The following is a 17087-nucleotide window of genomic DNA, read 5'->3' on the forward strand; positions in this document are numbered from 1 at the left end:
CTCATCCTATCTATTGTGTCATATTTCTTTTAATTATTCTATTGCCTTACCTATTATTTGTTCTTTTTAAAATGTTTTAAAAATGGTTTTTGGTTGTTTCTTTTTGCTAATGGATCCCCTTCTGTTCTTGTATTTAATTATAATGCTTATTTTTAAATTCATGTGTTGTATGTATCAGTATGTTTACTTTAGGTATTATTTATGTTCATCATGTTTCTTTTGTGTGGTTGTAGACCCTCACAACCAGATATCTAGGGTTCTAGTCTGGGAATTTATGTTGCTCTGGAAGTATTAGCTATCCTCTTATAGATTCAGACCCCAATTTATATCTTTTTGGCTTTTCATAATGGGAGTAATCATGTCCCCAGATACTATGGCACTAGTCTAAACCTCTCTCATTTTCTGAAAGTTCCCCAGGCAACTTCAGGTTTCAGGGATTTGGTATTAAAAGATAGAGCAATAGGGAGAGAAGTACCCTTGGGTTTTAGTTCCCAACACTCTGGGAACTGCAGGAGAAGAATAAATATCCAAGGATTCAGGTTTGTTCAAGCCAGTATTTCACCACAGCAGACCCTGGGAGGCCTTCATAACCCAGTTTTTGTTTCATTTATTTATCTCTCCTTTTTACTATTTTGTCTGTAAACCCACATTTTTTATCTAAGTTCAGTCATTATCTATATCTCTTGGTATTCTATTTTTTCATGTATAGGGTATCCATGTCTCTACATATTACTTTTACATTTTAATGGGCATACATTTTATCACAATTTTCTAAGCCACTTCCCTGTTTGGGATATTGGGCTTTTTTTTTGTAATTGCTATTATAGATTATACTGGAAAGAATTAAATTATTCTTGTAGAATAAATTACAGACTACAGAATTGCTATTGTTATTGCTATGAAGAGTAATATTGCCTTCACAATGGGTTGTTTGAATTAGCAATGCCAACAGCAATAGATGTGTCATGAGAGTTTACCCAAAGTTTTGCTGACATTCATGTTAAAAATGTAATGTGATCGTGGTGCTGCTTCTCATGCAGGGAAACAGACTATGAATATTTCTTTTCAGATAATGGGCATGGACTATAATAAAACATTATATATTAGGGTCAATATCATGTATGGGGATGCAAACAAATGGATGAAAAAGCTATTTTTGCTATTAGATATTATGTCCATCTGATCCTTGTGTAATGATACATAAGAAGATCCTTCTGTCAGTTGGGAGGATCCAGTGTAAACATAACATCCTTCTCTGAACAAAATATTGTCTTTACTTTTTCAGATCTCTGTATATCTTCTAGTAGGAAGAGGACGGGAAAAAATATTTGAAATGCTTCCTTACAAATGTTGAGGATGCTAAGAAATGCAAAAAAAAAAAACATTTTGAAAAGCAACTATTAAAAAAGAAAGACAAATATTCTGAAGCAAAAATGAAGATGGAACAAAAAATCAGAGAAATAAGCAAAAGAGTTTACCCTGTGGTTTCCTGGTGTTGGGAAGTTATGTATTCTGGTAACTTAGAGTGGGAATATAGCAATACATGAGGACAGAAGACAGTTATATACCTATAGGGAGCAGGGGGTTGTAACTAGCATTCATATATAATAGCAGGACCATGGGGGTAGTAGGAAGACTAGAAAGGAACTCACCCACTGGTGGAGGAAAGCTTTTTTTTATCTGAGTTCTGGATGAAAAAAAAAAGAAATCTGTATTTAGAAATCAAAAACTCTAGCTCAGAATTTCCACTACTATCGTAGTACAGAAACTGCAAGCCAAGAAATTTACATGAAAATTGTCCCCAAGCCAGAGATGCCCCAGGATGCCTGGCAAAAGTAAATGCAATGCTGGGAAAATATATATTGGAGAAACACTAAGCAAAAGAATGATGGAATAATCTTAATATCAGAGGAGAGGTGGGGAGGAAGAGTTTAGGAAAAAAATTGGCATAGAGAAGATGTGAAGAATAATTGTTCTACATATTCTATATAGAAATCAGAAAGATATAGCAATTCCCAAATTGAATGCATGAAACTAGTCTAAAAACATGCAAAGGAAAATTTGATAGCATTACTAGGACAACTGATAAAGACAAATCATATGGGAAACTTTTGTCTTGAGAAGTTAACTTGAATTAATATAGAGAAAATATACAGAATAATTAATGAAGTTATAACCACACACTTTTCTAGCTTGATCTACAGGACATATATATGAGATGCTGCACTCATATAATAGGGAGTACATATTTTTGTTTGCAACATTTTATTAAAGTATACATTCTCTGCCAGATGCAATAACTTACAGGATTACAAAACAAATCTCACATAATATCAAAGAATCAATATCTTACAGACCTTCCTTTCAGTCCATAATTAAGTTAGATACCAGTAGTAACACACACCTTGTATTTGAATACTTAAAAAATTATTTGATCTAATGTATTGTATATATTATAGAAAGAATGTTGGGGGAGGGTGGTGCCTGGGTGGGTGTCTCAGTCAGTCCAGTGACTGACTCTTGGTTTTGGTTCGTGATCTCAGGCTCCCGAAATTGAACCCCCACCCCAGATCACTGGGGAGTCTGCTTGAACATCTATCTTTCTCTCCCTCTTCCCTCTGCTCTTTCTTTTTTTCTCTTTCTCTCCCTCAAAATAGATAAATGAATCTTTAAAAAAATAACTTGCAAGCTAAGAATAGTGTTTAAAAAAGAAAGAATGATAGCAAAAATTCTGAAGTTTAGAATGTAAGATAATAAGAATGTATGTTGAAATTAATATACTACATCTATATAAAAAAATCTGTAGCCTAAGAATCTGGGTAAAATTGAGCAAAGGTAATGGTAAGCATAGAACATAATATTGAAGTGGAAAAAATACATAATGAAGGTCTAGAAATCCCATTTGAAAATACTAATAAATTAGCTACTTCAAGCAAAACTGATAGAGGAAAAAAAAAAAAAGATGAGTGAGTTAATGTTAGAAAAGACAAAAAACAAAACAAAACAAAACAAAGAAAACCAAACCCAGATATATGGCCATGATTTTCTTTTTTTTTTCTTCTCTTTCTTAGGTAAGCACAAGAATAGAATGAACAACTAAATGCAGTAAATTTAGAAGAAATAAAGATGTTAAAATTTGAATGTATTTATAATCATTAATATTTATTTGAAAATATTAATGAAATGAAAGGTAAATATACATTAAGTGATAATGTACCCTTTTTCCTCACACCACACAGAAATATGAGGACCAAACAGTTTAGGTATGTATCCTAACACTCCTTTATAAAATGGATAATCCCTATGCTACATATAAACTCTTCAAAAATCCAGGAAAAGAAGCAAATATCCCTAAACATTTGGAAGGTTGCATAATCCAGATACCAAAACCAGACAAGGATAAATGATAAGAAAAATTGTCAGCCAATCTGTTATTTATGCAAATATCCTAAAAAAAATACTAGTATACCCAGTTACAAAAATACATATCATGACTAAGTCGAGCTTTTTCCAGGGGTATATGCATTTTTTAACACAGTCAATGAGAAGCCTTGCAATTATCTCAAAGAGGATTCAACATCTGTTTATGATAAAATGTATTTGCAAAGTAAGAAAAGAAGTGTTCTTCCTTAATTTGAAAGGGAATTTTCAAGGAAACTATAACAAACATCATTTGTTTGTTTGTTTGTTTTTTAAATAAAATCTGAGAAACATTCTTTCTAAAGTAAAGAATACAAAGTAAGGACCAAGGAATAAGGCTCTCATTGCCTTTATTCCAAACTGCACTGGCAATCCTACACAAGATGATAAGAACAATAGTTGAAAGTTGTATAATTTGAAAAGAATAAACAAAACTCTTCTTTTTGTCTAAATTGAAACCAAGAAAAATAAAGCTCTATAGATCAAGTAGTACAGTTTATAAGAGATTAACAAGAAGGCACATTGTATGACCAAGGTAAGAAATTAAATACCATGTTTATACAAAATAGAGAAAGTTAAAAATATTATATATTGTTATCATAGTAGGAAAATCATAAAAATAAACTTAATAATAGTTGTTCAAAACTTTTCTGGAACAAAATATAAAACTTCATTAAAAGACCTAAAAGGCAACTGAAATAGTGAGGCATACAATGTTTATGGACAGAAGACACAATATAGTTTCCTCAAATGAGTTCATTAATTTAATTCAGCTCTAATACAATTCTCAAATGTCTTTAATAAAGAATGTTTGAACAATTGACTATCCATACTACAGAGGTAATATTGAATATCTACTTCACAGTGTATTTTGACTAGATTAAAAACTTGAGTTTGAAAATTCAATTTTAAAATATTTGAAAAACATTTTCATGATAGTGTTTCTTAACCAAACAAACAAAAAATTTTTAAAAAACCCGCAAGTACTCAAGGAAAAACGATCAATTTTGACTATGTTAATACTTAAAATATAATAAATATCTGGAAAATATAAATCACAAACTGAAAAGTGTTTGTACTACATATAACTGATAAGAGAATAATATTCTAAATAGAAATAAAAAATACAAAAATACCCAAAATGATAAACAACTCAAAGGAAAATAGTCAAAGAACATAAATAAAAAACTTGGATTATGAATATACATATAAAAAATGGTTGGGGCACCTCGGTGGCTTAGTCGAGTCCTGGGATCAAGTCCTACATTGGGCTCCCTGCTCAGCAGGGAGCGTGCTTCTCCCTCTCCCTCTGCCTGCCACTCTGCTTCCTCTCTCTCATTCTCTCTGTCGCAAAAATTAAAAAATAAATAAAATATTTAAAAATAAAAATAAAAAACTTTTCCTATTTCAGAACCCTACTAGTAGTGAGGGAAATGTAAATTAAGGCAATAATAAGATTTTTATACCTGTCAGATTGTCAAAATTAAAAATTCTGAGGCACAACTTCTCTGGACCAATTATAGTTGAAGATACACATATATTATAATCCACAACTTCTAATTATCTAACTGAAGAAAAAAATGGCATGTATGCAAAAGAAATATAAGAAAAACATTTTTTTTTTTGCCACAATGTAATGACATTGAAAATTTAGATATAACGTCATTAGAGTTCAGTAACACTAGAACATAAACTGGGATTGATCCTATTATCAAATATACTTAGCAGTTTAAATGAATGACTCACATCTCCTTACCTTCATGGAAAGTTATGAAAAACATAATACTAAGTGGAAAAAAAAAGGAGGTAAAATAATTTCTGCCAAATGTCAAAGCCTATAAAAATGTGGAGTACATTGATTTCTATTTATGTGCCAATGCCCTTGTCTACCCATATCTGCTTATCAATCTCTCAATATTATCTAAATCTATGTAACAAAACCTGAAATGATTAACATTAACCTTAGGGTAATAACCAAATCTGCAAAATCATATTTGTAACTGAAAAAGGAAAAGAACTAAGGAACTATAGTAAAATAATATTTTAAAACTAGATATAGATCATCATAGTATGTTGCATTATTTTTTGTTCTTTTATATATATAAAGAATATCTTATAATGAGAGAAATGGAGGCTTAGAGTGAGACTTTATTTAGCTAGAAATGTTATTACATATATGAAGACCTGGGTTTGAGTCTCAGTTCTGCCCCATGTGTTTTATTTAATAAAGATAATAAAAACTTTCACTTGGTTATTTCAAGAGTCAGTGAGATAAATGTCTATTGTTATAAGTAATAAGACACTGTATTAATGCAAGGTAATATTCTAAGCAGTAGTGTATATATCTTGTAAGGTTTTCTTACTTCTGAATTAGGGGGGAAAAAGAATCTTACAAAATCAGAGAATATTTTTTCATCTACATATAACTGAAAGATACTCTGAAAATATTTTTTAAAACTATAAAGTAATGTGTCTCTTATTTAAAGCGCACTATCTGGACTATTTGGAATAAATATGGAACATGGAATTAAACATTAAAGACAAACATATGAGGGGTGCCTGGGTGGCTCTGTCAGTTAGGCAGCTAACTCTTGATTTTTGACTCAGGTCATGATCTCAGGGTGGTGAGAGTCAGCAGTGTAGGACTCCGTGCCCCCGAGGAGAATCTGCTTGAGATTCTCTCCTCCCTCTACCTTTGTTCCACCCTTGCTATCTTTCTAACCATAATAAATAAATAAGCTTTAAAACAAAACAAAAAACATATGAATCCAACTATGTGATGTTCTGGAAAAAGGAAAACTATGGAGAAATTTGAAAGCTCAGTGGTTGCAAGGGGTTCAATAAGGAGAGGGTAGGGGAAGGATGAAAAGGTAAAGCACAGGAGATTTTTAAGGCAATGAAACTATTCTGTATAATACAGTAACGTTGGACACGTGTTCTTATGCATTTGTCAATATCCTTATTATGTGTAACACAAATGGTGAATGAAGCCTAATGCAAACTATGGACTTTAGTCAATAATTATGTATTAATACTGTCTTACCATTGATAATGAGTAGATCACCCTAATCAAAGATGTTAATAGGAGCAGGGGAGAGACATTGGATATTTGGGAGCTTTGTACTTTCCAATCAATTTTTCTGTAAATCTAAAACTGCTGTGAAAAACCAAGTATATTCATCAAAGCAAACACAAATGCATGATGCTTAAATTAAAACCACAGTACTTGGACTCTAAGCAGATTTCCATTTGCTCAGGCATTCTCTCATGACATCCTTACTCCTGTTTTACTTACTTACTCCTGTTTTAGTTTTAATTTTAACAAATTCAGGATAATGATTTCCCATTTAAATGGTTAGAAAGGGTACATTCAAGGAAAGAAGAAACTTATTTATTGTAACAATTTTCATCTAGTGGAAAGAAGTGACACTACTGAAGGCTTGTCAGTATAGCTCAGCTACTTTGTATTAGCTGCTTTCTAACTGCCACCCCCATCCCACCCCCAGATAGAATCTCCTGGCTGCCCTTGAACTGCTTCTAGAAACCTCCTACCCACAGACTTCCAGGATCCTTCAAATACAGAATTAATACATGTCACCCCTAAAGGCCTTCGAAGATGGCTTCAGGACTGTGACTGAATCATCTCCGGATTGGTGTCTTTGCCTTATTTGCTGTTGAAATTTTTGAGTATCAGGAATAAATACAAAAACTCAAAGAAGCAGAGCAATTAGGAGGAGATTTAGAATAGAAGTGAGAAAGCAACCAACACAGGTGAAAAATGAAGGCTGCAATATTTGGAAATATGTAGAACTTTAAAAATATTTATTCTTTTCATTTCTGTAATGCTTTACAGTTTTTAATGTGATAACATAATAATGAGTCATACAGGAAAGGTTAAGTTAGCTTCCATATGCTCTTTTTTCTGAAGCTAGCAAAGTACTTAAATTTATTTGGAAATAATTTTATCTGATATGTATTTTTTTAAATATGAGTTGTCCACTTCTCCCTGAGATCTTCTGGGTGCTCTCATATTGAACTTCACTGTAGCTCTGGGGTGTGGAGTTTAGGCTGCTTCTTTATAGCTCTGTAGTTCTGTGAGGCCAGAAATGGTAACTTAGTCATCATTGTATCACAAGTACCTAAAACAGAGTTCACACAAAATATTGAATAGATACTTGTGAAAAGGTGTAACTTTGATTTTCCAGAAAGAATTCAACTGTTTGGAATTCTTTTGTTAATGATCTTGAAATTTTTAAGAGAAAAAGACAGAATATAGGGGGAAAATCTTATTATTATTATTTTTTTCAGATGAAAGAATTGTCAACATGCAAGTTCAGACAGTTACAGAATTCAAAACAGTGACTAATGTTGTTGGATATTTAAAGGGCTTGACATCTCCAGGTAAGTAGTACTGAGATTCTGTACGTATTTATAATCTATTAAACCTACAAGAAAATGCTCTATAACAATGTAAAAGCATAATTAAATGCATTTCCTACTTTAGATGTAACTGGTTCACTCCACTCTAAGAGTGAGTCAGTATGAAACCAAGAAGCAAGTCTTTATTCTCTTTCTTACTTTCTGCAAAAATAAATCAAAATAGAGAGTATAAAGGAAAACAAAACAAAATGAAATGAGAAAACATTTAGATTTCTCTAAACGATTTAGATTTGATAAATCGGCATGTACCTCATGAAGAAAAGCTACAAAAACCAATGGGTTGTTTTTTTTTCTTGTTTGTTTGCTTATTCTTCACTATAACATAACCCTTGGACTTTTTACTTTTATCAGGAAAGGACCTTTTTTAAGAAAGAAAATTTTTTAATTTTAATGTGTCTTTAAAAAAATAATAAAAGTTTTTATCTTTAAAATCTGATCTTTCAGTGCTAATCCACATTCTTCCTCTGACTCTTCATCCATTGACAGTTCTGCTTAATGTTTTGAAGATGCTAGTGAAAAGATCACCTGGCTAAATTTTAAATAATTTTACTCCTTGCTCTAGGATGTTCAGAGCATCTTCAGATAATATCAGGCTAAGAAAGTAAAACTAGCTATATTAATTAAGAGACTCATAACAACACTTCCTAATGCATTGTGAGGCTGAACCACATATTGCTGTCTGAGTGCTTGACACCCAGGGTAGAATGCGGCAGTCTGGTCTGCACAGTTGGGCCACCTCTGTTAATTTGGTTGGGATATTTACTCCAGTTCTCCTTGGAGAATTACTTTTCTCCACGACTTTAGTCAAATTGACCCCATAATTGATAACCTAGAGAATTTGGAGATCAAGTTTTACATCTCCCCAAGTTTCTTGCCAGCCAACTCTTAGAGAATTAATGGAAGGTTCATATTTTCTCTGTTTTCTTTACAGTAACAATATTGAACACTCTCTGATTTTAATGTCTTTAAATGCAAGATATAGATGGGTTGAAAAATTGTCATGGGCTGCATTTCAACAAATTTCTATCAAGAGAATTTCTAATCAAAGTACTGGCAATATTTATCATCATTGCTATATATACTAGTTTTTGTGGAAAAACTAAATTGTACAAAACTATACTAGTTGGAGGGTAAAAGAACTTTCCTAATTGAAATTCAATATAGAAAAAAATCAATTTCTTAAAATCAATTTACTAGTAGTATTCTGCAGTGTATAATAAGCAAAGCTTCCCAAATTTTGTTTATTTGAATTCTACATGAGAATACTGGCTGTTCATTCACATGATTTTCTTATTTAATGGCTCTGAAAATTAGAAACAATTGTTAAGGCTTTTGGATATGGTTTGTCTAGAATACAGATAATCCCAAGCAGAACTTTCACACATATCTGGGAGATGAGTAAATAAATTTCCTGAGTTTCAACATTTGCAACCACCCTGGATATACCATTAATTAAATTTTGATAAAATGTTTGCAGATCAGATCCATTGCTGGTTCTAAAATCAGCAGAAAACTAAAATAATTTCATGCAGTGATTTCCCATCAAATAGCTTTCTGATGCCATGAAGTAAAGGAGTAATTCATTTATTCCACACACAAGTAGTACTTATGTGTCAGACACTGTTCAAAGTGCCTTACACTTAGCAACTCATTTAAAACAGAAAGCAAGGGAATGATGTATGTGGTATTTGTATTTTCATTTTATACTTGAAGAAATCCAGGAATAAAGACTTAGATAAGCTCTCCAAGGTCACACAACTAGTATATCAGATAGCCTGGACCCAAACCCAAGCAGGCTGGCTTCAAAGTCCGCACCACTGAGCTATGGGACATCTCTGAATAAAATGACACTCTGAAGAAATCTTTATACACAGACATATTGGGCTACTTGGTGAAAGAAATATAGATCAACACCAATAACATTCATTGGCAACAAAATCGAAGGAAACTCTGGAGATAAGAGTTTTAGTCTACCTTATTATTGACGATAGTCAGTAATGTACATTGAGTAGGCCCCATCCATGTTTTGTAGAGATCTTTCTATGTTGTGTCTAATGGATTTTTTATGATTATGTGAAATATGTGGGAAGAAAACTTTTACAGTAGTTGTATGACTTTTGATGTTGAGGTTTTTTTTTCTTCAGGGAATTGAGAAGAGCTAAGACTATAAGCTGGAAGCTGTAATTAATTCCCTAAATACTTCATTTATTTCAAAATCCATATATGACTACCACATTATTTAATATTTACAGCTACTGAATAACTGCTCCCTCATATGTATTAATAGTTCATTAATATTTACTGAGCATACACGCATTGTTTACGGGGCACTTCCCACTATGATTCTGGAAAAATGTTAGATAAAGGTTTCATTGTGGCATATTTGTATGCTTCATTAATTAATATGCATGTTGCAAAGGACAGTAATATGGATCTAAGCTTTGGAATCATAATTGAGTTCAGCAGCTGCTTCTGCTTTGATATACACAGATGTGTGAATCAAGACAGTGGGTGAAAAATGTTAAAGTAGTCTTAATTATTAGGACAGTTTTACATAATTGGTGCTCAGTTGTGCAAAGGATTATGTAAATGTCATTAAATTTATTGTTAAGGTTTATATTTTGTCTTAATGGCCCTTGTCTCCTTCTATTTCCAGACCGGTATATCATAGTTGGCAGCCACCATCAAAGTGCATACGGTTCTTATGGACAAGAATGGGCCAGCAGCACTGCTGTAATCACTGCTTTTATCCGGGCCTTGATGTTAAAAGTTAAGAAAGGGTGGAGACCAGACCGCACGATTGTTTTCTGTTCATGGGGAGGAACAGCTTTTGGCAATATTGGCTCATATGAATGGGGAGAGGTAAATGCACTTTAATTACTATGCTTTTCCTGCTCTCATGCGCTCTCTCTCTCTCTCACTCACTCTGACTGAAGTTGATAAAATAAAGTTCTGAAGCCAGGGATAAGAATGTGCCTTTCAACCAGCTGTCCTATCTTCTAACTTGCTGAGATCACCTATAAGAAAGAGGGGGAGGATTGGGCCCCAGTGTGTTGTGTTTGATCTGTAACTATCTTACTCTTGTTGCTCCCAGACCTACCCCACGGTTGTGTTTACCTCGTTATTGTTTCTCCTTAGACAGGTTGATAGTTACTGGAGAAGAAAAGATCAGGTAATGCATACAACTACCTTTTTTTCCCCCCCCTAACTTTCTGGCAGTTATCTGGAATTAGGAAACAGTCTTCTATGTTAAATATCTACTATCAAAGGATCATACCATATTTATACCATATGTAGATTGGCCTCAGAATAGTGGTTTCCTTCCTGCTCACTCCCTCCATTGCATCTTCCTTCGATTCTTACACATCTCTCTCTCTGTTCCTTCTTTCCTACAAATCTATTAACCCACCTACCTACCGAAACTACCTTAGGAAGGCTTTGTCCAAGTGATATCTCTATGCAATGAGTCATAGAACGCCACTGGAATGTTTAAGTTTCAAATGCTTTTGATAGGTATGTGTTTCAGAGACATACTGTATTTTTAATGGGATATATAAAATGATAATTGAATTGATGACACGTTAAAAACAATGAAAACATTTTAAAACTCTTAGTCTATTTACTTGATGATTTTTTTTTATTTTATTTATTTTTTTTTATAAAGAGGGTTGGTGGAAAAGTGTAGGAAAAAAATCCACACAATTTTATCTCGGAAAATAAAACAATCTGATATTCTAGTTTATTTACTATCTCAGCTTAGGAAAAACAAAACAAAACCAAATCCTAAATATCTAATGGGTAATTCTCCTATGTCGTTTTTTAAGTATTAAAAAAAAAAAAAGATAAAATGTCTATTGACCACAAAGAAAATATCAAAAAGATACACACAAAAAAATAGCAGGTATCTTTTTATTTTATTTTATTTTATTTATTTACTTTTTAAAGATTTTATTTATTTATTTGACAGACAGAGACCACAAGTAGGCAGAGAGGCAGACAGAGAGAGAGAAGAGAAAGCAGGCTCCCCAAGGAGCGGAGAGCATGATGTAGGGCTTGATCCCAGGATTCTGGGATCATGACCTGAGCCAAAGGCAGAGGCTTTAACCCACTGAGCCACCCAGGCACCCTGCAAGTGTCTTTTTAATTTGAAGAAAAGTATTCTTCATTTTTTTTTAAGATTTTATTTATTTATTTGACAGAGAGAGATCACAAGTAGGCAGAGAGGCAGGCAGAGAGAGAGGGGGAAGCAGGCTCCCTGCTGCTTGGGGCTCGATCCCAAGACTCTGGGATCATGACCTGAGCCAAAAGCAGAGGCTTTAACCTACTGAGCCACCCAGGTGCCCCTGAAAAAAGTATTCCTAACAATGGAAAAAATTTAGTGTAAAACTTATCAAGATATACATGTTGCAAATTAGAATATTTTTCATACTCAAATTAGTTGTGTATTTGTTTCATATTCAAAAGAACTAATTCAAATGAATCAATTTTATTGCTGAAAGAAACTTTTTAAATTTATGACAAATTTTTAGTTAGATGGAAAATGTAATAGCTGAATCAACTTCTCAAACTTTTATTCTAATTTACTTTAAAGACATAAATAAGTTAAAAAGCATTTTGGGTAATATATTTGTGATATGGGCTGATTTTAGTATTTCAGAATTTTTTTCATCATAAAACAGTGTTTAAGTTTTCTTGTAACATTAATGTGGATTTTAAAAAGTATGTCTTAAAGATTTTCAAATTCCAAAAATTTATTCCTCTATATCATACAGCCTTCTCCATATCTGTCTAGTAACTTTTACATTAAATTTATGTTATTCCTAAATTAGCACATATAGTTCTAAGCTATGTTCTGAAAGTTGTCTTTTCCAACATTAGTAGTTCCTAACTTATGTATCCTGAGCCCCCATGCATGGGAAGTGCATTGCAAAAATTCTTTGAATTTATTTGACCACCAAGCACCACAGCCTGTAAATTCGATCAATAATGTAGCCTTGTATGTATGTGGGCAATTATATTTTAAAATTGAAGAGATTAAAAAAATTGAATTTTTTGTGTTTGATAAAATATAGATTTATTTGTAAGTTTTACTGAATTCATTTTATCTTTTGATAGTTTTATATTTTTCTCTATCAGCAAATACAGCTAAAACAACTAAAAACCCTATAATGTGGGAGCCTGTAGAGAAAAGTATTTATGTTAGAAAAGACCCTTCCTATTCAAACATAGTAGGACCCTCTGTCCTTACATTTTTATGTAGGAATGTATATATGTATGTTTGGCAACCAGTTATCTGTTCAGTCACTTTCTGGCTTTTTCCATTACTAGATAGGCAAAGATACAAGAGTGAAGAATATGACAGATAACATATAGATTTGATTATTGGCTCACGAAGTATACTATGTAAAATTACTGTGTCTCATGAAGTCATTTTGTAAATATCTGCTTGAGAAGGAATTTAGAAAACTATTTAGAAAACTACTGGTTTTCCTGTTCTGTCTTTTTACCAAATCTACCCCTGAGAACAAAACATTTTCTTTTTAGTTGAAATCAAGTTACGGTCTAACCTAACTTCCCAGTGAAGATGAGTGAGGAAAGCACTTGCTGACATGTCATACTGCCCTATTTAATTTTACTTGCACAGGAAACCCACAGTTGTAATTAAAAAGATTAAGAGATATTGCTCACTAAACTTAGAACTGGAATTTATAGTGATAAAGTTATTATAGAAGTGACTCAATACTGATATTTATCCTTGAGGAAAATTATCACATTTTACTAAATAATTAGTACCATTTCTAAATAAAATAGTATCATTTACTAAATGAAAAGTACGTTTTTCCTTCTTTTCTTCTTTTGTAGATTCTTCATTTCCACAGGCAACTGTGGAAATGTTACAGAATTTACAGTCAGAAAGTCTGACTTCAAATTCTTTCTACCATAAAACTCTGTGGTGTTAGGCGAGATTAACTTTTCCAAGACTTGATTCCTCTGCACATGTACTAAAGCAAGGTTCTCATGAGTGTTAAATGCACTAACATACATACAGCTCCTATGTGCTACTGTGTAAATAGAAGTTGTTTTGCCTCAGCACTTGCCGGACATTTTTTTCTTAAAAAAAGGACACTTTTAAAATACATTATTATGTGCAGAGTATTTAAACTTCAGTTCATCATTCCTGTCCATTTGAAACAATTACTCATTCTATTTATTTATTTATTTATTTATTTATAAGATTTTATTTATTTTTTTATTTCACGGACAGAGATCACAAGTAGGCGGAGAGGCAGGCAGAGAGAGGGGGAAGCAGGCTCCCCGCCGAGCAGAGAGCCCTATGCTGGGCTCAATCCCAGGACCCTGGGATCATGACCTGAGCCGAAGGTAGAGGCTTTAACCCACTGAGTTACACAGGTGCCCCTGAAATACTTATTCATTTTAAATGAAATGTCTTCACCTCTCTTATAGAGGTGTAGCTGAATTTTCAACTTAAAATAGGAGTCACATGCTGATTTGCCAGGAAGACAGGCTCTTGACGTCTTACGTGTCATATGTCGGAGGAAGAAAGGTAAGGTCCTAAGACCAAAGTATGACAGTTTTTAGGTCATTTTTATAGAATTGTCATCATGATGACTAGTCATTACATATTTATGCAAAAAAGGAGGAACACAACAGAAGGCTGTCTTAGCAGCACCTTATTAATAGGCACAGTGGTCTTCAGTTTTGGGGGATAGGGCTCAGCAAAGAAGTAGAACTATTCTGCTGACATCATTTTATGCTACTCATGTGCATAAAATGTATCAGGTTTTATTTCAGGTAATATGTGCAGGGACAAAGTTATATTATGCTTCATTTTGCTCAGAATAAAGAGCTACTGCATGTAAAAATTAGCTCACTGTCTCAGAGGAAAGGCCCATGTCTGTTTTTCTAATTCAGTAACTATAAAATAAAGTGCTGTGGCTAGAGCAAATGTTCTATCTGTACTCTAAAGTCGAATCTTATACTAGCTTAGCCGTTTAAGAACATTTTCTTTTAAGATTTGACTTTCTTCAGGAACATGTTTAAAAATATTTTGTCATGTGTGATATGTAACTCCTTATCCCTTTTATTTAAAATCCTTTTATGACCTTTGTACACTCTAATAGAGTACATTTTTTTAAAACAGTAATTGTACAATGTAATGATTTTTTTTGGCAATATAATGATTTTAAGTAGGGAGTTGATAAAGTAAAATTTTTTTCTTTTATTTAATGGTTCTTTATTTGTTTTGGTTTCAGGATTTCAGGAAAGTTCTACAGAGAAATGTCGTGGCTTATGTTAGTCTCCATAGTCCCATAAGGGGTAACTCAAGTCTACATTCCATAGCCTCACCATCTCTTCGGCAACTGGTAATAGAGGTAAGATGGACTACTTTTTAAAAAATGATATTTTATATATATATATATATATATATATACACACACACACACATATATAATATATTATTATATATAATAAAATTATTTATTATTTAATGAAATGCCTATTTCTCTATAATTTGAGAAATTATATAAATTGTCTTGATGTTTTCATTTGTATTTAATATGCCCCAAACTATCTGTTTTAAGTAATAATCTGTCACTTATATTTTTCATCAATGTTCTTTTAACCAGTTTTTTATGTTCTGCAATTCTGTACTTACTATGGTGATAGGTGTAGATAGAATCTTACAGTTATAGAGAACATATGTAAAATTATAAATTTGTTTTTTAAAAATTGAATTTAGTTCTCAAATTCCCAATTCTGTTAATTTTGATACTTTTTGGTAAACTTCATTACTTTAGACTTCCTCCTTGCTCATGGTTTGAGCTGATTTGAGACCTGCTCTATCTTCTAGACAACATTGTAAGCACCCAAAAAGCAGGATCTATGTCTAGTTCCTAGAATATAGTGATAACTAATTCTAAGATATTTAGAAAATATTATTTAAACATACTTATGGGAAAGAATAGCACACATTTTCCTATAGAATAACTTGAAAAAAAAATCATGTGGCTTGTGATAATGTCTCACGAGACATTCAAAAAATATTTATTTATTTATTTATTTATTTATTTATTTAAGATTTTATTTCTTTATTTGACAGACAGAGATCACAAGTAGGCAGAAAGGAGGCAGAGAGGGGGAAACAGGCTCCCTGCTGAACAGAGAGCCTGATCCGGGGCTTAATCCCAGGACCCTGAGAAGCTTAACTCACTGAGCCACCCAGGTGCCCCCAATTGTTTTTTATTTAAAATAATTTTTTTCTTAATCACTCTGGGGACTCCTGGATGGTTTAGTCGGTTAAGCATCTGACTCTTGATTTCTGCTCAGTTAATGATCTCAGGGTCCTGAGGTTAATCCCAAAGTCAGACTATACCCTCCACAGAGAGTCTGCTAGAGAGTCTCTCCCTCTGTCCTCCCCTTTCTCAAATGCACTCATGCTCTCTCTCTCTCTCTCTCAAATAATTAAATAAATAAAATCTTAAAAAAAATTTAGTCCCTTCTGTCCTATTTCAAAGAGGTTTTCAGAACATCTCTCCTGTTTATTAGTTGAGTTCAATTTTATTTTTGCATTCTTTTTATGACATATACTACAGATAAAATGATATGTGTTATTTCTCAGAATGAAAGTAATAATGTGACCACTGGGGGTGGTTTTCCCCCAACCTGAAGAGTTATTGGTGTATATTAGAAATGACCTTTTAGATGCCTACAGAATTTCCATTGAGTATCATAGAAACTGAGCTAAATAATGAACAGTGCTTTAGTTTAACCATAATGCCTGATTGAAATGTAATGCAAACTAACATTTTATGACTTTCATAAAGTATTTTCTAGTTTAATAGTTTTCATTGACATTTCCATATGTAGTATAATAAAGAAGACATTATGAAAGATGAAATAGATAAATCTGTACATTTGAGATCAGCAAAACCCCAGTGTGCATGCCCTAAATTATATCCAGTTCTGTAAGTGAATTCCTCATGTGCTTTGTACTGCTTTGCATTCTGTGACTCTCTTACCTGCCTTGAAAAAAAATCAAAAGAAAAAATTCAGCAGCAGATGTCTCTCTTAGAAAGTTAAGATATTTCTGTACAACTGAGTGATCAGAAAGAAAGTGTGAGCTCAAGTATCTGGCCACTGGAAAGGGTTTTTTTTAAATTTATCTTTTCCTTCCTGCATTTTACCATATTTGTATTTTGAGAACT

General features: G+C 32.7%; 1 protein-coding gene across 1 annotated transcript in view; it reads left to right on the plus strand.

Annotated features, from left to right (window-relative positions):
- NAALADL2 (N-acetylated alpha-linked acidic dipeptidase like 2) overlaps positions 1 to 17087 on the plus strand; it is a 756112-nt gene that overhangs the window by 412289 nt on the left and 326736 nt on the right. Inside the window, exons 5-7 of the mRNA XM_082721031.1 lie at positions 7729 to 7821; positions 10517 to 10722; positions 15135 to 15254. Coding sequence (XP_082577157.1) covers positions 7729 to 7821; positions 10517 to 10722; positions 15135 to 15254 — 419 coding nt within the window. The remainder of the gene's footprint in view (positions 1 to 7728; positions 7822 to 10516; positions 10723 to 15134; positions 15255 to 17087) is intronic.

Source organism: Mustela nivalis (assembly GCF_964662115.1).
Source record: "Mustela nivalis genome assembly, chromosome: 1".
NCBI lineage: Eukaryota > Metazoa > Chordata > Mammalia > Carnivora > Mustelidae > Mustela > Mustela nivalis.